The sequence below is a fragment of the Caretta caretta genome, chromosome 1 (assembly GCF_965140235.1).
Source record: "Caretta caretta isolate rCarCar2 chromosome 1, rCarCar1.hap1, whole genome shotgun sequence".
In the NCBI taxonomy this organism is placed as follows: Eukaryota; Metazoa; Chordata; order Testudines; family Cheloniidae; genus Caretta; species Caretta caretta.
In genome coordinates, this window is record NC_134206.1 from 24390973 (window position 1) to 24411337 (window position 20365).

General features: G+C 46.7%; 1 protein-coding gene across 1 annotated transcript in view; it reads right to left on the bottom strand.

Moving 5' to 3' along the window:
• Positions 1-414: 414 nt before the first annotated feature.
• CTSC (cathepsin C) overlaps positions 415-20365 on the bottom strand; it is a 33848-nt gene continuing 13897 nt past the window's right edge. The window contains exons 3-7 of the mRNA XM_048841906.2: positions 13097-13263; positions 11625-11780; positions 8327-8442; positions 2849-2980; positions 415-1617 (exon numbers count right to left, since the gene is read on the bottom strand). Of these exons, the coding sequence (XP_048697863.1) occupies positions 1115-1617; positions 2849-2980; positions 8327-8442; positions 11625-11780; positions 13097-13263 (1074 nt within the window). The 3' untranslated portion in view covers positions 415-1114. The remainder of the gene's footprint in view (positions 1618-2848; positions 2981-8326; positions 8443-11624; positions 11781-13096; positions 13264-20365) is intronic.

Consider the following 20365-nt stretch of genomic DNA (forward strand, 5'->3'; position numbering starts at 1 on the left):
TTCTTACCTACATACGGACATGGAAATAAGGGAGCAGACACATATGGGGCTTGAGGTATTCCCTTTTGGTGTAGAGGATTACAGCTGATATAGCCTTATTTACATCCACGCACAGATTATTATTAAAGAAGCTCTAATCATGGACTGGGACTGCACTGTGCTAGGCGCTGTACAAAGACTCTGCACAAAGACTCTGCTTGCGCTTGCACTAAAGAGCAACACCACGCAGTGTAAGAACCGATACCGAACAGAACTGGCTGGAGGACAGATGATTTATAATTCTCCTCCCCCACCCACCCCAAAATCTTCCTTACGCTAAAATACCTGAATATCCCTTCTCTATTTTGAAGCTGTTGGTGTAGGTCATAGCAATAAAAAGGCACCAACTTCAGTAAGAAACAACTCCCACAGCAATAGAGTCAGACTTTTATTGAGGATCAGCTTGGAATTGAATTCAAATGACATTCATAAAAATAGGAACTTAAAAAAACCGCCACATAAATGCAGTAAAAGGCCAATATGTAAAACGAACTTTGAGGTTCAGAGAGTTTGACATCTGACATTTTGCTTGCACGTTTGCCAAACACTTAAAGCTTTAAAGTTTCCCTTTAATCACAGTGTAATCATTCTCTGATGGACACTTAAGATGTCCAATTTTAAAAGACAATGATCCCCTGATGTCCCAGGAGTAAGGCACAATACTTTAAAAAGTGCCCTTTAAGTAATTATAGATTATTGTAGCAGTCATTTCCTTCTGAGGTCCAGTTTTAAGATTGTCCAAGGAGAAGAAAAAGAATATCAGGGCTTTATAAAATGATGAATAACTTCCACTTATTGTTAATCTAATGGCAATTGTGTTCTTAGAGAATTTACTGCCAGCCTCTATACACAGGAAGTGTATCTTTGTGTATCATAAACAAACAACAGAATTTTGAAGTGTCGTCAGTGGTAGAGAGTGAAAACTGCTCACTGGATTCTGAAAAATCTCATTAAAGCTCATTCTTAAGCTTTAAAATACTGCAGTAAAATTTTCCAAGTACAGAATATAATCAATACGCTCCTATGGCAATGAAATTTGCTTCTCAGAAATGAGGCACTAGAAAGGAGTTTTGCTTTATAATTTTGGAACAGGAGTTGCGGACACTGCTATACTTTCAATGGCACATTCATCAGTGCCTCGGCGGATTCTGAAGTAACCATTTTCTCCCCATGAGCTTCCCCAGCTATTTTTCACTGTCCAGAACTTCTCACCAGTATCTGGATCTTTGCCATACCCCACAAGCAACACAGCATGATTGGTCAACTCAAAGGGGTTGAACTCATCCTGCAGCCCAGTGTGATGGTAGATTCCTCCTCTATAGAGCATGAAATCACTATAAACTTCAAAAGCAACGGCCATTGGCCCATATATGACAAGTTCAAGCTTCATCAGGGCTTCATTGCAGCCTCCATAAAACCCTCCAACGTAGTGGTACTCAGAGGCATAGTAGTGGTAACAGTTCCGCTTCGGAGTACATGGAGAATCTGTGGCTGTGTAAGGGAAACACTCTTCCTCCAGCACACCAAAATCTTGGATGTATTTCCCAGCAATGAGGTATGGGAATCCACCATCACAACCTGAAATAGTCAGAAAAGATCTGATTATTCCTTGCAGAAGGTCTTTTTGGGATAAGAGAGAAAGCTGCAATTTTGCAAGTTCATTGTTTTAAAAATCACCACAAGTCTTTATTATCCCCGATATTTTGTATCAGACTGAGCATGGCTAATGCAGGTTACAGTTAAAAGGGAACCACTCTTATCTCTCCCCTGAGATCAAGAGGAAACAATGCCTAACATTCTTTTAACACCCAGAGCAGAGGCTCTCAAGCTGACTCACAGGGTGGACCACCTTAACACCCTCTTCCCTACTGCACAAGCTATCTCCTCAGCCATTTGTGACCATACAACATCCCCATGGTAACCACAGTAATTCCTTACATGGAAACATAGCACCAGTAAAAAACATATGTATTGTACCTGTCAGATACGGTGGAGGTGGTGTCCTTTTTCCCAAAAGAGAATCGCATGGTCTGCTGCTTTTTGCTTTTCCTTTTGCCTCCCCCCACCACTTTGTTCTTCCTCCCTCTGTACACGCTTCAGGGAGATTTTGTTCCCTTCTCCCTAGATGTGCTACCCAGTCTGGTGGCCTTCTCCTAACTCCCCTGGACAAACTGCCCAATTCCAATCTCCTCTGCTCCCCCTAGACATTCCCTCTTCTCTGCAGGTGGATTACAGCTCCAGGATCCTCTCCAACACAGCACATTCCCCTAGACAGGTTCCTTTCCCTTGTTTCCAGCTGCTTTTTGCAGCCATCCAAGGCGGTTTACAATGAAGCGCCTGGATGCCTGCACAAGCAGCTGGAGAAGGAGGACAGCAGACACCAAATGAGCAGACAGTCTCCACAGACCACTAGCTAGTGTTAAGCAAACCACTGGTGGTTCAACTCCAATACAACATTCCCATGCACACAGCAAAATGGACTCTAATAACCCTGGAATGAAATCTGGATCACTATGTTGGAGTCACAGAAGCCAGCTACCATAAAATGTAGTCCTAAGCATATGACACTCAAGAATTAGTCATTTCTTTCAGTCATGAAAGAAGCGTGTTCTAATACCCTGGCTTTCTGAAGCTGCTATTTCACAGCAAATGAGCTTCCCACCCCAAGACCACAGACAGGCTTACAAAAATGGTTGCCAATCAATTAGAAGAGACTGTCAACCCTTCCTCTCCTGTAGTGACAAAATCCTTGGGGTGGTGTCCTTCCCCCATCTCCTCAATACCAGGGGAACATCTCCAGTCCACTCACCTTGAGAATAATGGCTGCAGGACACAACCTGCTGAGGACTGAAGATTGGTGTCTGAGTATTGTTAGTGCGGATACGAATTCTTGCCTCCAACATGCCCACGGAAGCAAATGCATAGCAGCTGCCACATGATGCTGAGGAATACAGGAAATACAAAACATCAGCAAACTAAACAAGACCAAGACCAAAAGCTTTAGCAAAGCTTTTGACATGGTCTCCCACAGTATTCTTGCCAGCAAGTTAAAGAAGTATGGGCTGGATGAATGGACTATAAGGTGGATAGAAAGTTGGCTAGATTGTCAGGCTCAATGGGTAGTGATCAATGGCTCCATGTCTAGTTGGCAGCCGGTGTCAAGTGGAGTGCCCCAAGGGTCGGTCCTCGGGCCGGTTTTGTTCAATATCTTCATAAATGATCTGGAGGATGGTGTGGATTGCACCCTCAGCAAGTTTGCAGATAATACTAAACTGGGAGGAGAGGTAGATACGCTGGAGGGTCGTGATAGGATACAGAGGGACCTAGACAAATTAGAGGATTGGGCCAAAAGAAATCTGATGAGGTTCAACAAGGACAAGTGCAGAGTCCTGCACTGAGGACGGAAGAATCCCATGCACCGCTATAGACTAGGGACTGAATGGCTCGGCAGCAATTCTGCAGAAAAGGACCTAGGGGTTACAGTGGACGAGAAGCTGGATATGAGTCAACAGTGTGCCCTTGTTGCCAAGAAGGCCAATGGCATTTTGGGTTGTATAAGTAGGGGCATTGCCAGCAGATCGAGGGACGTGATCGTTCCCCTCTGTTTGACATTGGTGAGGCCTCATCTGGAGTACTGTGTCCAATTTTGGGCCCCACACTACAAGAAGGATGTGGAAAAATTGGAAAACGTCCAGCAGAGGGCAACAAAAATGATTAGGGGACTGGAACACATGAGTTATGAGGAGAGGCTGAGGGAACTGGAATTGTTTAGTCTGCGGAAGAGAAGAATGAGGGGAGATTTGATAGCTGCTTTCAACTACCTGAAAGGGAGTTCCAAAGAGGATGGATCTAGACTGTTCTCAGTGGTAGCTGATGACAGAACAAGGAGTAATGGTCTCAAGTTGCAGTGGGGGAGGTTTAGGTTGGATATTAGGAAAAACTTTTTCACTAGGAGGGTGGTGAAACACTGGAATGCGTTACCTAGGGAGGTGGTGGAATCTCCTTCCTTAGATATTTTTATGCTTTATGACAAAGCCCTGGCTGGGATGATTTAGTTGGGGATTGGTCCTGCTTTGAGCAGGGGGTTCGACTAGATGACCTCCTGAGGTCCCTTCCAACCCTGATATTCTATGATTCTAGGGTGCTGTAAAGGGAGGCAACCCTTATATTGCACAGACTGTTGAATCAAGTCAACCCTGCTTTGACATTGTCTTCAGTTTGACCAGAAGTTAGGCTCCAGTTCAAGAAAGCTATTCAAATATGCTTAACTGCAAGCACAAAAATAGTCCCACTGAAGTTAGCATTTAGAAGTCCCTTTAAGGATCAGCTGTGGTCATAAAGCAGTTTTGATGTCTCCTAAAAGGAAGCAGCAAGACCGAGAAGTTTTTTTTAATATAGTTTCTTTTAATATAGTGTAATATAGTTAAGTTTAACTTTTTAATTGTCTAGTTTTAAAAGCTGCATAATTGCTAAGCTGTTGCCTCTGAATGGTCATATAAAAAAATATTTGTTAGCATGGTGCGGAGGATGCTCATAACCAACTTTTTGAGGCTGCTCTTTGTGAAGCCCTCCTAAAAAGTGTCCTATGACCTGTGTCAACTGAACTCTGAACAAACTATTCTAGATATCCTCAGCACATTAGTGTATTTAGAGCCACAGTTTCCCACTGCACCACTATACTTATACTGCTGCTTCTAAAGTAATGGCTTGGTTTAGAGTTTGGCAATGTAAGTGTGAAGTTTAATTTTGTGATTCTCTCAAGCAGCATGCAGTCATACTCTGGCTTTTCAGAGTAGTTGTCCTCTGCTGACAGTAACAAGATAAGTCACCTAGCATCATATTTTACACCACAATTTAGTGTTGCCTTTTAGTTTTAGCTCCTTCGCCCCCTCTTGGTATTTTCTGTGATGTAGTAGAAACTTTGAAAGTGAAATAGCCACACTGCAGAGGGGGAGTTGCTTAGCTGAGGTCTTATTCTGACTATCACCCCTCACCCAGGCCCCCAACTGACTTGCCCACTACAAAGGAAAATACTGCAAAGCTTAAAAAAGGAATGAGGCTTTGAGAATACAAAAAGAAACTACCTCATGTCTCAAACTACGTATAGGAGGGCATCAAGCAGGGCTATTATAAAAGCAGGACTTTATGAAATTGTACCATTATTCAACATTAAGACGTTGGATTAAGACGTCTGAAGAGGAGGGGGTGGAAGTTACTCTCTGATCACACTGCTGGGCAAAGAGCATTCATGTTCAAAGTGGTGAAAGGTGACACCCATTCTTACACAATCATTCCATTGTTTGCTGATTGGCCACGCCACAGTAGGCCAAGTCTCATTCATGTAATCATTGTCCTGGAAGTAACTTTTTTAAAAAAAACATTCTCCCTATTAACTGCAGCAGTACACTCTGGGAACCTCCTAATATGGCACCCACACAGAAATGGAATATCAGTGGAGATCAGAGATAATTGCTGGAATTGTTGCATGTCAGATGCTCCCCACAAATTCAATTCCAAGTCAATCACAGACTTCACCGCATTAGATTCCACTCAGTCTGTGGCAAAAGGATCATTAAATGATGAAAAATGATTAAAGGGCCTAAAATGCCTTTAGAAGGTGAGGAATCAGTAGGTCACTATGTTTTTCCACCTACTCTGGTTTGAGAGGAAGATTACAGGAGTCAGAGCAGAGATTTACTGAGAATCCTAGCTCTCCTTGCTAAATTGGTTACTGTGATGTAATTGCCTAACAATATTTCCCCATAGTAGAAATTGACAGCAATGCATCCTCTCAAACTAATCTCTTCTGCAGAAGATATCTAAAGCACGGGAAGGGGGGTTCTTGGGACCGTGATTTTATTGAAGCTTAATTTGTATTAGAGTTCTTTGTTCTGTTTGCTTCTAGTTTCAAACTGAGCATTGGGCATGCCTGCACTACAAAGTTAAGTCAAGCTATGTTAGGTTGACTTACAGCCACGGCAGTAATTACCTGCCATGGTTCACTACCTTCCTTCTGTCAGTGGTGCATGTCCTTGCCAGGAGTGCTTCCCCCAACTTAAGAGGAGCAGTGTGGGGGGTGAGACCCTGGGCTCCCCACAGCCCGCAGGGAGCCCAGCTGCCCCCTCTCCGCAGCTCTCGGCTCCCAGCTCTAGCTGGAGCCCCTCACCCACCCTGGGGTGATAGCCCGAGCTGTGAGCCAGATGCCGGGTTCACAGCAGGGAACCTACTAGCCTTTCTTGTCAGTATCAAGGATCCAGCAGGAAGCCATGAAACTGACAAGAATGACAACCAACATAAGTAACAGTGTCTACACTGACATAAGTGGAGGTGGAGTTCTTATGTCAGTGTAGCAGAGCACTTACATCGGAGGGAGCAAGGCTGTGGTGTAGACTCTGACATCATTGGCTCGACGTAAGGTGCCTTACATCGACCTAAGTCTGTAGTGTACATCAGGCCTTTATCTCTTAAAGTGTTAGCTGGCATTAAAGGGTACAGTAATTCAGTTCTGTACTGAATAGTAAGTAAAGGAGGTTACCTAAAAAAAGGTGACTGATTATACTGGGGAATGCTGATGTGCTATCATAGATATAAATGAAGATTACAAACCAAGAAACCTGTGGCTGGAGGCCTGCCTCTGTAATGTTGAAGGATTATCTTCACAGACTAGACTTTTGTCCTTGTGAAATTCTTGTCCATTTGGGACAATAGTAGCGGCCACATGGTTCTAACAGTAAACACATGAAGAAAGCATGATCTTGCAGTGAATGCAGCACTGTCTCAACAGCTTAGCACGTGGAAGTTTGCCTAGCATGATTGGCTGTTTGAAAAAACATGCTTCTTGCTGCTTATGGTTCTGTTAGTCTTCAGTGCATTTTCAAACTTTCAGCATCTAAATCTTAATATTGTGCCATTGTTTTACTAATAACTATTTACAGCCATTGATGTCTGATGCCTCTGCAAATCTACAATAGCTCATTATTGTAAGGAAGATGAATTATTTGATATGTCAGCACTACGCATATTAATAATGTTATTATCTTTTTGGCTATTTATCATACCAAATATGCTCATTTCTGGCTGAATGTGACATGCAAACACAGTCCACCTGAATTCCTTTGTGTGTTGCAGGTGCTTTCTCAACACAATACGAGGGGGTTTAGGCAACTCCCATCCCTGAAAAGAGCAAAGCAAGACTCCCCATACTGAGAACATGTTTACAATGCTGCTTCAGGAAGAGGAAGCCTTAGATCTTGTTACCCACTGAATGAAGAAGGGATGATACCACATTTCTCAAGTGAACTGAAGGTACAAAGGAAGCACAGGTCTTTACACCGGTTAGCTGTTGATAATCCCTGTGTAAGCATTTCACTATTTCCAATCATCATTCAGCCACAGATCAGATTGTGAACCAACTCTCTCACATTCCACCAATACCCCCATCCTCCTCCTTCTTCCCTCTCCCCCCCATTTCCCCCAAAATCTTGTTAGGAATTCTTCAGTACACACACGTACACACACACGCCCCTCATGCATTGGAAAGGGACCAATGGTTTAAGGAAACAACTTCATTATATAGCAGCACTCCATTCCATTTGCCTCAAGAGAAGATTTTGAATCACTACAAATAAATAATAGTAAGACTGAACCTTTAAATCTAGCTAAGAAGGAAGATCTGTACTAGTGCAGGAGTGAGGCGAAAGCTTTACAGTAGTTGCATTTTGTTTATGGGGGTATCAGACGTTTACCAGTGTCTATGTTTTTCAAAGTATAAACAGACACCTATTTCTGTAACAGATCAGTCATGTAACTAATTATTCCTAAAATGATTTAAGTAATGAGACTTCAGGATGGTATAAACAATCCTTCAAGGGATTATTGGTTAAAATTGTATGATAATATGCTGTCAGCAACAATTAGCAGAAAAATTAATAACTGAACTTGCACTGTATCAGTTCTGAGATTGTGGTGGGCAGAAATTCATCATGATGACAGTTTGGACAAACAGAATTTGCTAGCAATCTCCATACAGAGAGCCATGGTAATTGACTTTCACTCCTGTACTGAACCGGATGGTCTAACAGGAAGTAGTCTTCTACTTTGGCAGGAAGAGCGAAAACTTTTCCAAGCCTTAGCAGAGGGTTTGTATATCAGGCGTGTTCTACTGCCTATCGCAGGGGACCATACAGCAAAGCAAATTCAGACCTTTCATGATACTGACATGCAATAGATTAAGCACGAGGTACTTTTTGCAGACAGTCTCATATGGGGATTATGAAAAACCTCGTACCTTGGTTTCTTACAGGACTGACATAGTTGACACCATCAATGTTCCTCCAGTCCCAGGATTCTGGCAAACCTGAAACTTGTTTGACTAATTCGGGCGTTAGTGGCGCAGGCTTCGGTCTAAAACACAAGAACATACATTTGACATTAACATACCATCACATTGTCTAGGCAGAGGAAAAGAGATTGCATGAGGAACTGACACCTCTAGCAATTTTGCTTCCACAGACTATTTCCTAACAGCAGAGGCAGATTAAGATTTAATGGGACCCTGGGAACAAAGACCTTTTGGGGCCCCTGCCCTCTGCTCCTCCTCTCCCCTGAGGCCATCAGGCTGTGGTAGGAGCTGCGGCAGCTGTCCAGGGAGCCAGGTCACTGTGGGGAGCCCCAGGGCGATGAACCTTTCATAAAAGGTGCTGCAGTGACCTGAGTGGAAGAGCTGCGGCCACTCAGGCAATTCAGACGCAAAGTGCCTCTACCCACCGCCCCCTGCGCTATCTCCCTTCTCCCTACCCCATCCCCTCTCCCCACCCCATCCTCCTTCTTCTCTTCCCTCTCCCACTTCCTCTCCCCACCCCATTCCCCTTTGTCTTCCCCTTCCCTATGCCATCCCTCTTCCCCATCCCATCCCCCTTCCCCTCACCATTGCCCCACCCTCTCATCCCCTTCTCTCCCCCCAACTCGCTTCCCCCATTTTCCACCCCCCCAAGCAGGACTTAGGCTTTTTTTTTCATGTGTTTCCCCATTTAGATCAATTTTCTTTTTAATTAAAGGCAGAGCAGAGCAACTCAGAGCTGCAGAAATGGGGGGGGGAGCAATGGCACATGACCCCTTGAACATCCCTCCATGCCTCACCCCTGTTTTGGGGATCAATGCCACCCCCAAACTACATCCATCCACTGCCTGTCTCAGGACCCTGCAACCTAACCCCCCACGCAAGCCGGGCTCCCTCTGCCCGGAACTGGAGTCATCTGCCACCTGCAGAGCCAGGGCTGGGAGCTGCAGCCACACACAGAGCCGGCCCTGGCTGAGCAGGGGCCAGCGCTGATGATACGGTGTTCCCTGCTCTCACTAAAGCAGGTTTCTTTTGTTAAAAAGTGGAAGGGCATAGCCCCCTTGGCGCCTCCTCCCCCCAGTTCTGGTGAAACCCCCTCCAAACCCTCCACCTATCCTGGGTGGCGCACCCCAGGGGGCAGGGACAAAGGCTAGGGGGCTGCTCTTGGGCCCCCCAGCCCTCTGCCCAGGACAGGTGAAAGGTTCAGGGCTCCCTGGGTGGCTCTGGCCCGGTTCCAGCTTCCGGCCTGGCCAGGAGGCAGGGCCACATGGGGGAAGAGGATGAGCAGAGTTGCGATGTTCCTGGGGGCCCCCAAATTGGCCGGGGCCCATGTGTTAATCCACCTAACTGTATCTAGAGATAGCAACCCCCTCCACGCACACTGAATGGGTGTCAAGTCTCACAAGTGATTCTTTATTGCTTACCTTCAGTGAGATGGAATATGGCAAGGAGAAAATAGTCTCAATCCCTGCTGGAGCAGACAAGGGTTTATTTATGCCATAACAACCTGCTGGTTAGGGCAATTAAATCAGTCCAAAAGTTTGTTTTTGTTTTGAAGTGCTGAACTAATACCACAATATCATCAAAGATGCCAGCCTTACAACCGACTTTGAACAGCTACTGAATATCTGTGCTATCAACAAAATTTCCTTAAGAATACACAGGGTTTCTTGAAAGTACACAAAATCACCAATTACGGTCAATGTGCATCAGTCAGAGGTGAACACAGTTTAACTGCAAGCGCTGACAAGGACAAAGTGTCCAGCCATGCTTCCGATGATCCTGGTTAAAGCATGCTTGGAGACAGCCACTTGAAGCCGACTTTCTCCGCAGCTATTGAAGTGGTTCTGAATGCTGACTGTCCCTGTCTATGCTTGCAGCTAAACCGTCCTCAGCGGCACCTATTGCCGGCGGATAGTCATAGTGCAGACAAGCCAAAAAGATTGCACAGGTAAGCATTCCACACACTTTAAAAGTCAAGTGCTTGTGAAGAGCATCAGGCTCACTTCTACTCTCAGCAGACCGGAGAGACCAGCCCAACAAGTGCTGCTTCAAGTGCACGACGAGATCTAACATTACACGCAGACGATGGAGGGTCTAAATGTTTGTGTGTCTGTACCTAGTGCTATTTTTCTGTGATTGTGAGGGCACGTGACTGTCTTCACAGGGACAACGCATAAACTTACCAATGTATCGGGAAGCCCCAACATTATCTGCATGCACAGAGCAAATATTTGGCATTCTTCGTAATCAGAGTAGCAAAAGTTAGAGATATTTCAAATTCTACCTGCACACTTGACTTCTATAGTACAGTGAAGTTTGGGGGAAAAGTATGAACAATATTTCTTCCCTACAGCCCCCTCCTACTTCAGGACATGGCTCAACACCATCAGAGTCAACCATCTGAGAGTGAAAAAAGACATCTGCAAAGCTACATCACTGCAAAGCAATGTTTGGCATAGGAAGGTAGCTTTACTCTCCTTCTTGCTAATGCACTAAAGGGAACAGCTACACAATGGGAAATTTCAAAGGAAAAACAATTTCTACCTCCAGTTACAAGTTTGGTCAGACTGTACTGAAATCAGAGGTTACGGTGTGCATACACAACTCCCTGCTGCCTGATATTGAATGCTGTGTGCCTTACTCAGTGTATAAAATATAGGCCAGCATTCTCCCCAAGTTATCTATAGAATGAGACACTGGGATGGGCAATTTGATACCGTGACAGAGAACTCCTTCTGAAAATCTGCATTGTCTATATTTCAGCCATGATTGCCTATGGCTGTTTTTGGACTGAAGGTTATGAACTCCCTAATTAACTTTATTTAAAGGATAAAAACACCTACCTGCCTGCCATAGCGGTGTGTGGGCACAACCTGAGCGATGGATGGTTAAGAGTTTAATTCTAAAATTCCCATTCTATACCCATGTCATCACCTCTTCCCTTAATCTGTATATTCTGAGGCAATTTCAGGACTGGATCAAACAGCGAAAACTCCCATTCATTAGAAGTGCTTGCAAGACAGCCAGATATGTTTGGATCATCAGGACTCAAACAGGCAAATATGCTGGCACTCAATCATACAGTAAAGGGTCTGAATACATCTGGATTCCACAGTATATTATATATAAACTGAACTAGGAGCCAGATCCATAGCTGATGATAATCAGCAAAGCTACAAAGAACTCAGTGAATGATTCTCACCAGCAGGCCTTGTGAGTGACCTAAGTAGGAAAACTTTAATACCTCGGAGCTCTGGACTTGAGACCTCCAGCTCTTCTAGTTAGCTCTTCCAGGGAGAGGCTTTCATATTCCTTGTATGTTGTTGCTGTCCAGGATTTCTGAACAGTATTGATAGCCTTCACAAAATCAAAGTTTTGTACATAAGGCCTCCTTGAAAACCTGCAGACAATCAGGAATAGTACATTAAGATAAAAGTTTGGCCTGAAGACTATTCACTATTCACACAACTGCTGTGATTAGACAACTTAACACTTTACCACTCGCTTAGGAGCAGACTCTTGTAAGCCAGCTGTAATACTGAGGTATAGTCTACCCTACTGACCTATAATGGCATAACAACATTGCTCAGGGGTGTGAAAAATCCCCCCCTTCCCCGCTCCAAGTGTCGTAGTTATAGTGACCCCTAGCCCCTGGTGTAGACAGCACTTCCGCAGACATAGCTACCACCTGTTGGGGAGGTGGATTAACTATGCCGACAGGAGAACTCTCTCCAGTCGGCTTATTGTCTTCATTAAAGCACTGCAGCAGGGCAACTGTGCCGAAGCAGCGTTTTAAACATAGACTTGCCCTGTGGTGTGGGGGAGAAACAAATATCAAGCCAGTTATTTTTACCTTAAGTAGTCCCAGTAGTTAAAGAGGACATTACATGGGATCATTTGCCTGAAAGGGATTATTTGGATTTAAGATTTAAATTCAGAACTTTTCCTCTATTCCCTGGATTTTCTGAATGCAGAGATGACCACTTCCTAACCTTCTTCTTCAAATTCCCACACCCAGTGCTTTAGATCTTCAGTCTAAGTCTTTCTATTCTATTAGAACTGGGTTGATGCAAGATTAAGGTTCAAAGTATGAGTGTACCTCAAAGAGCCAACTGGACAAGCACACCAGGTTATTTAGACAGAGGTTCTCCAGCTTTTTCACACTGGGGATCAAATCTCAATCCAAAGCTTAACTAAGACCACCTCTCCTCCCATTTGGATTTATGACTGAATAATATCCAGTGACCACAATAATTTCTTATGTTGAAAAGTAAGGATATTCACCATTTAGCTGTTAGCAGCTGAAATGAATGGCCGGCATCGGACAACACTTAAACTGGAATAATTGTAGACATCCTTATTGCTACGGATTCTGCACGTTTCATCCAGGAAGCTTACAAACATCTCCAGATCTTTTTTAAACAGATTAAATGTAGCTTTCCATTTTGACTGTGATTAAAGTCGAGCTTAAAGACAGCGTGCCGTATCTGAAGAAAATGGAAACCCTGTCCACTAAACTGCCCCATCACCACTACTTGCTTCCCCCAGGCCTAAGGAATTTAGTTTCATTTGGACCACAAACTTCCTGTGATACTATAGCTTTGTATCTTGCCCCGGAGCCAGTCCACACATTTAAGTCTGGAATTTAAAGCACAACTGCTGATGTCACCATATTTCAAAATAAAAAGTCATCCTCCATTCACTGTGTGCACTCACCTTTCCCTTGGTTTCTGATGAGGGAGCTGGTTCACATGAATGCTGGAGGGAGAGGGCGAAACTTTGTGTCCGATAAAACATGCCCAGTTATGGCCTAGCACGTCATGCACCCATCCTGGCAAGGTCTCATGGCAGTAACTGGTTACGTTTTGTCCTTCCTTCTTGTACTGTAAACCAAACAAACTCTGTTAGACACATGTACAGCCACATCAAGACTCCTGCGTTTAAGGGGTGACACCTGTAATTTGCTACTAAGCCACTCTCCACAGAACGAGTACAGCTATGTATCAGTTTTATTCTGGAAAAATCTTACATAATAGTGCATCTGGAGGACATGCACACTGTAGTCTCAGTGCATGTGGGGCAATGCATTCGGGACATCTGAGAACACAGATCTAGGAGGAATGCCAGCCAGCCACCGGACACAGTCCTGTCCACACAATAAAGTTAAAATTATGAACTTGTTATAGGAAGACAATCAGGTTCGAGCTTGGCTTCTGGCAAGGGCGAAACCACAGCCGGTTGCCATAGTTACCAACCAAGTCCTAATCTGGTACAAACTGGGTTAAAATCAGTAGTTTAGGCAGGGCATTAAAATCCTCTGCACTTATGGCCCTCAGGTACCGTGGCAATACGGTCAATGAAAGAACCGTGACAAAACACACACCCTTGGTGTGATGCACTGCCTTACTGAGAGGCTGCTCTTTCAAGGTCTGAAGGTGGCACGCCAAGAGAACAGACAGCATCTCCTCACAGTCCTTCAGACAGAACTACACCTCCTAGTTTTCCCATTTCAGAGAGCTGCACCAGGAAGCAAGTTTCCCTCTAGTTTGTGAGTTGTGTCAACTGTATGTAAGGAAACAGGTTCACCTTGACAAGTTAAACAAAAATTTTTCTAGGCGCAGTGAATGTTGATTCAAAGAAGGCAACTTCAAAGAACAGAGTGATGTGTTACTGAAATCCATTTGCATATAAATGCTGTATTGATTGTAAATACAAATACTATTTCCAGTGCATTAAAACTTCAATGCTTCCCTATTGCTCATCTTATCTCTGAAAGCCAACACTCATTCAATGTTACACCCTCTGGAATTTTACCAGCTAAAAGTGGGGGTAAAGATTAAGTTATCTAATGAGATCAATCTCTCCATCCAGATTTACAGTAAAGCTTTGATATCTTACTTTCTGGATTAACAGGGCTTTGAAAGCAGAATACTTAGGGAATGTCTTCACTAGCAACGTTAAAGTGCTGCCATGACAGCACTTTAAAGGCTGCGTAGTCACGGCACCAGCGTTGGGAGAGAGCTCTCCCAGCTCTATAAAAAACCCACCTCCATGAGGGAAATAGCTCGCAGCTCCCAGCGCTGGTGCACTGTCTAAACTGGCACTTTACAGCACTGAAACTTGCAGCGCTCGGGGGGGTGGGTGTTTTTTCACACCCCTGAGCAAGAAAGTTGCAGCGCTGTAAAGTGCCAATGTAGACAAGCCTTTAGAAGAGGGAGTGTCAAAGGAGTGGTGGTGCTGAGATTCTGTTTAAGACCAAGTGACACGAGAGTGTCTGGGGAACCACTGCAACTACGTTGTCACCTGACTTGTAGCTCCTTCTTGCAGTGTAGAATAAATGGTTAACAGCGCCTCCGGGTCATTCCATAGCCCTGCTCAGCCCAAGGACACTATCAGAACATGGTCAAGTCCCACTGATACCGAATATTGGGACACTGTTGTCAACACGCTAAAGTACATCGTGTCATATAGCCACTGCTGTCTACAGGCCCTCTAGCCCAGAAAGGTAGTGGCTGCAGTTTGGAGAACCAGCCCCTCAGGGATAACCCAGACAATGCAGCTAATAAAGAGAGTAGGAGGTAGGGGTGTTTGTCGGGGCTCTGCAGGGAACACATGGTAAAATAATTAAGTCTACCACATTCCAAGAGAAGTTCAGAGAGTTTTAATCTTCCAATGGTTTTACAATGTCGGAAGTTCACTCCTGTTACCAGTTTAAGAGCTGCGATGGGATCACTTCTACATTCAGAAGACAAGCATGTCTCCTCCCAATGGGGGCACCAAAAAACAGTGTTATTAGCAGGGCTGGCTTGAGGGGTGGGTGACCTGGGCAACCGCCTAGGGCACTCTGTGCGCAGTGCTGTGGTACCTGCCCTGTGTTCTCCCTGGCTTCCCCAATTGATTGGTAGCCGGAGCTGCCGCAGGGCACTTCTGCTCAGCAGTGGCGCATGGAGCTGGCCAGCACAGCGAAGAGGGCCTGGGGCGTCCCCCAGTCCAGCTCTGGGAGCGCTGACTTGGGGGGCAGAGAAGTACAAACTGGCCTCTTGTGCAAGACACCATTGCAGGGATTCACTGTAGTCTGAGCTTTAGCCCCCTCCCCAGCCTTGCCGCCTGCGGGCTTTACCACAACTAGCCTAGATGGGTTTCTCGGCTGGCGTTGAGGCTTCTGCACCCCCCTCATGGGCCACTGCTTGTGGCAGGCACCTTTGGGGGTGATGGCTTGGCGCCGCGCTCCGAGCTTGCTGCCAGCATGGGGCTGGCTGGCAGCTGGGAGACACGTGAAATAATCATGGGCGGGGGGGGGGGGGTGTCATCCCCTTCTCCCGTGTCAGGGTAGGGGGTTCCCAGCTTTGCATCAGGTGGTTGGGGACAGGCTGCAAGGAGCATGTCCACATGCGGCCAGCTCCGTCCCCCAACCCAGCCGTGCTGTTTCCAGAGGTGACCCCCTGCTGCAGCACCCTTCTCCCTGCTTGGCTGCTGGGGCGGGGCGGGGCGGGAGGTGCAGTTACTGCCTGGTGGGAGCAGAGTCCCCTTTGCTGCACCCAGTGAGCCGTGCAGACTGGGAGAGGAGAGGGAAATGTGCTAACGTGCACCAGTGCATGCTTCCCCCCGGGATACCCCCCATTTCCTTCTCTTCTCCTTCAGATCTGCTCTGGGGATCCCCACTGAGGAGGCCAGCCCTGGCTCTGTCTCCCCCCAGGAAGCTGGCACGAGGGAGGCCTGGCTGAGGAAGCCAACCACTGATCTCCCTTCCCTTGCAGCAGTTGTGTATGGGGGGGCTGTCTGTTTGGGGGAGGGGACACCTGAGGATCACACCTCACACACAACACACTCTGCTGGCTGGCCAAGCCATACAAGTGTGTGAGATAGGTGAGGCCCTCTACCCCCTCCGCCTTGGGGGAAGAGAGACGTTACCTCCTCCTTCTCCTCCTCCTCTCCATATCCTTTACAGCAAAGGAAAGCCACAGCCTAGCCTCTGCCTGCTCCAGTTTATCTGAAGCGATGGGGTGGGGAGGAGCCATAACCCTCTCAGCCGGTAGCAACCCCACACAGCAGCATATGGGGGTCTGGGGAAGTGGGGTGAGTTCAGCCAGTAAATGGAAGGAGACTTCCCGCTAACCTGGGGTGTGGGAGAGGTTTGGTTTTCAGCAGCGGTTCTCAAACTTCATTGCACTGTGACCCCCTTCTGACAACAAAAAATAATACATGACCCCAGGAGGGGGAACGAAGCCTGAGCACCGCCCCCCCGCTTGGGGGGGCCCAAAGTCCAAGCCTCACTGTCCCAGGTCGGGTGGCCAAAGCTGAAGCCCAAGGGCTTCAGCCCCGGGCAGGGGGCCTGTAACCTGAGCCCTGCTGCCCAGGGCTCAAGCCCTTGGGCTTGGGCTTTGGCTCCAGGTGGTGGGGCTTGGGCTTCAGTTTAACACCAGCCCTAGCGACCCCATTAAAACGGGGTCACAACCCACTTTGGGGTCCCCTGGTTTTGAGACCCCTGGTTTAGAGGAAGCGTGTGGGGGGGTACTCCTTAGCTGAATCAGGAGCAGAAGCAGCTGCTGCTGTTTCCTGGGGAACCTGCTATTGGAAGGAGGCTGTAGGGAGTTCCCAGGGCAGAGGAGTAGGAAAGCAACAGCAGGGCCAGTCTTAGGGGTGAGCGCTAGGGGTGGTCAGGAGGGCAGCCTGGTACAGGAGACAAGGAGCAGGGCAGGCCTGGGGTGCGAGGCTGCGGAAGGCAACTCGGGCAATGGGGGGGAAGGGTGGAGCCCGGGGAGACACTGGGGCAGCGTTCCCTCTAATTTTTTACACCCATGTGTGGAATGAATTTTGTTACGTGCACCAATATGACGCATCAGCTTCATATTGATGCACATAATAAAATTTATGTGGTGGGGGTGGGCCAAGGGCTTTGGTGTGTGGGAGGGGGTTCAGGGATGGGGCAGAGGGTTGGGGTGTGGGAAGGATGAGGGCTCTGGCTAGGGGTGCGGGTTTTAATGCGGGTGGGACTTTGCATTTGTTCTATAGTCTGGAGGGATTCTCAAAAAAACAGTGCTGATAAAGCCCAGACATTCTGTATCAGAAACAGAAAGTTATTAACTTTACATTAATAAATATTCACTGTGAGTGTACTGTACTTGGCTCTCCATAATAGCCTGAATATGCTGTTCCTGAGGAGTATTGACCTTGAATCTTAACAATCCATACCCACCTGCTTGCCACCCTCCTTCTAACAAACCAGACACAGGCTCACAGCATTTGTCTTGTGTTCAAAACAGGACGGTGGCAACATTGGCTGAAGACAAGCCCCAAGCTACCCCACTCACTATTTATTTATGTGATCCAACAGTATACATCTAGGCCCAACAGGAACTGCATTTTAATAATCTAAAACTGCCTCCCTGACTTCTTTTGGTGAAAAAACTTCAGGCTTTCTTTATAAATCATGAAGAAACATAAAAGAGGTCACAAGCCCAATTTTATTCCCTTTGCTGCAGGTCCCTCCATCTTCTGAAACTGACTAGTTTCTACGTGGATCTTTTAGTGGTTTCATTGTTTTTAAGCAAATTAAAACTCAGCCTTTAGAAAGGAAAATCATTGACAGATTTTATTCAGATGAATAGAACACCTTGGTGTATAACAGCACTATAAATAGGATATTACAATAGGAGAATGTGAAATTACCAAGTGACTCATATCCTTCTAATAAGCAGCCTTAGGCATTTTATCCTCTTTCCTCGCCTCATAACATTTTCAGTAAATTTGAACACTCAACACTGAAATTTCATGAACTTAAGCAAAAACTACAGATTAAATTAAAAATAAACCCCATGTCTTAAACCCACAGAACTAGGGCTTTAAAACCTTCCCCTTTTAATGAGCATTGTAGGCCCGTGCTGCACTGGTATCGCAGAATATACCCTCAAGCAGGCTTATTCTAAGCGCATGCAGTTCAGAACCTGAACAACATAGTCATTCACAGAACTGAAGATCCATGTTCACTTCAGCTGTTTGACGTGGTTGCTAAAAATGGGTGTGTTTTTAACACTTGGTAACTAATACGTTAAAAAACTTAGTGTAGACAAGGCAAGTTGTAGTTTTAACACATATTAGCTGGTCAAAGTAAACCTTAGTACATGTTAAGAATCTTTTGCCTTCTTAGGCTATGTCTACACTATGACAAAGGGTGGGGTTTTAGTATGTTAGCTAACATAAGATCCTAGTGTAGACAAGGCAAGCTGTAATTTTAACACTTTCTAGGGTTTATCTTGACCTAGGGTGACCATATTTCCCTGGTCATACTTGGTAAAATTACTCGTATTCAAGCCAGTTCAACAGCAATCAATCCGAACTATGCAGTACAAATGTTCAAATTAACATCAAGTTGACTGGGCCCGTTAAAAAACAATACTGCGTAGTTGGATTCTTTTTATTTACCTTCTTATCTTTAAGGGTTTAAGATTCACACGGGGAGGGGTGACACACACACCTAACCTCCAGATACACAGGGAGATATGTGAGACACACACTCACTCCCTTACACCTCTCTCACACAGCAGGGGTGACTGACCCCCTGGACGGACCCGCCTCTCCTGGTACCTGGCACCACATCCTAAGGCAACACGTGGGCAGCACATAAGGTCACATGCCCTTCCCCCCCGCTCCTCAATTTCTGCCACGGTTCACACCAGAATGTGGCCAGCAGCAGTCTTTCAGCACTGTGGAGGAGGGAAGGGACGGGAGCTGCTTCCAGCCACGGGGTGGGGAGGATGACCTGGCCCGTCCGTGTCTTTGCAGAGCTCATCTCTTCACGCCCCCCACCCAGCTGGAAGAAGCTTGTCCCTTCGGGCCTGCACAGTGTCGAAAGGCAGCTAACATCTCCAGGCTGCTGCTGGCCACTGACGTAACCTAGCCGCCTCCGGATGCATTGTGCATCAGGGCCCAGGGAACCTGACTGCACGGACTTCAGCAGAGCGGGCCAGAGAGGTGTCTCAGCAGGGGAGGGTGCAACCCACCCCACTCCAGAGCTTAGCTGAGTGGTGGAGAGGCTTCCCTGTGCCAGCACTATGCGGGGCTTTGGAACATGCAGGGCTTTGCTCCTCCTGGCCAGTGCCCCGGTCCAGAGGCTTTCGGCTTTCCCAGGGCACTGGCCCAGCCAGAGGCAGTGGGGGAAGGAGAGCTGAGCACTCCGACTAGGGGCTGGCTCTCCGCACAGCACTGGGAGTGGGATGTGCCCCACCGGGGGGGATAAGGACGAGCAGAAGGGCAAGGGGCGGGGGCAAAGCAGGGAGAGGACAGCGAGAGGGGGAGCGCATAAAGGGCCGATAGGTGGACAGCAGAAGCAACATGTAACCGACCACCGCCTGGTGCCTGCCTGCATTCATCAGCCACCACAGCTTGCAGCATGCAGCCAGCGCGGGCAGGAAACAGGATGTGGGAGCGAGGTCCTGCTGGCCGAGAGCTGGCATGCAGTGGGGGCTGCGGTGATGGAGCAGCAGGGGGAGCTGCCAGCCCCGCATCTTCATCCTGCCACCAGCCTTGCACACTCACCCACATTGTTGGCCACTGGACCCCCTACCCCGCCCCACCACCACCACTGGTGAGTGGGTGGCTGGTGAGCCGGAATCCAGCCAGCAGCAGGACCCGCCAGTACTGATTGCGGGGGGAGACAGAAAATATGGGAAATTGCCCATTTTTAAGAAAAAGTCGGGACACCAGCAGGAGGGCTTAAATACAGGACTGTCCCTTTAAAAATGGGAGGTCTGGTCACCCTACCTTGACCAGCTAGTATGTATTAAGACTACAGCTTGCCTTGTCTACACTAGGATCTTCTGTTAGCCGCTGTTCAAACCCACATTTATCATAAAATAGACACAGCCTAAGAACCAAAGAGATTTTTAATCAGACTATTAGTTAACTTTTGTAACCTCCAATGTGCAATTATCATTTTGGAGACAGGAAACTTTTGTTAAAGTTTCAGCATCTCTGCCCCTTCAATTA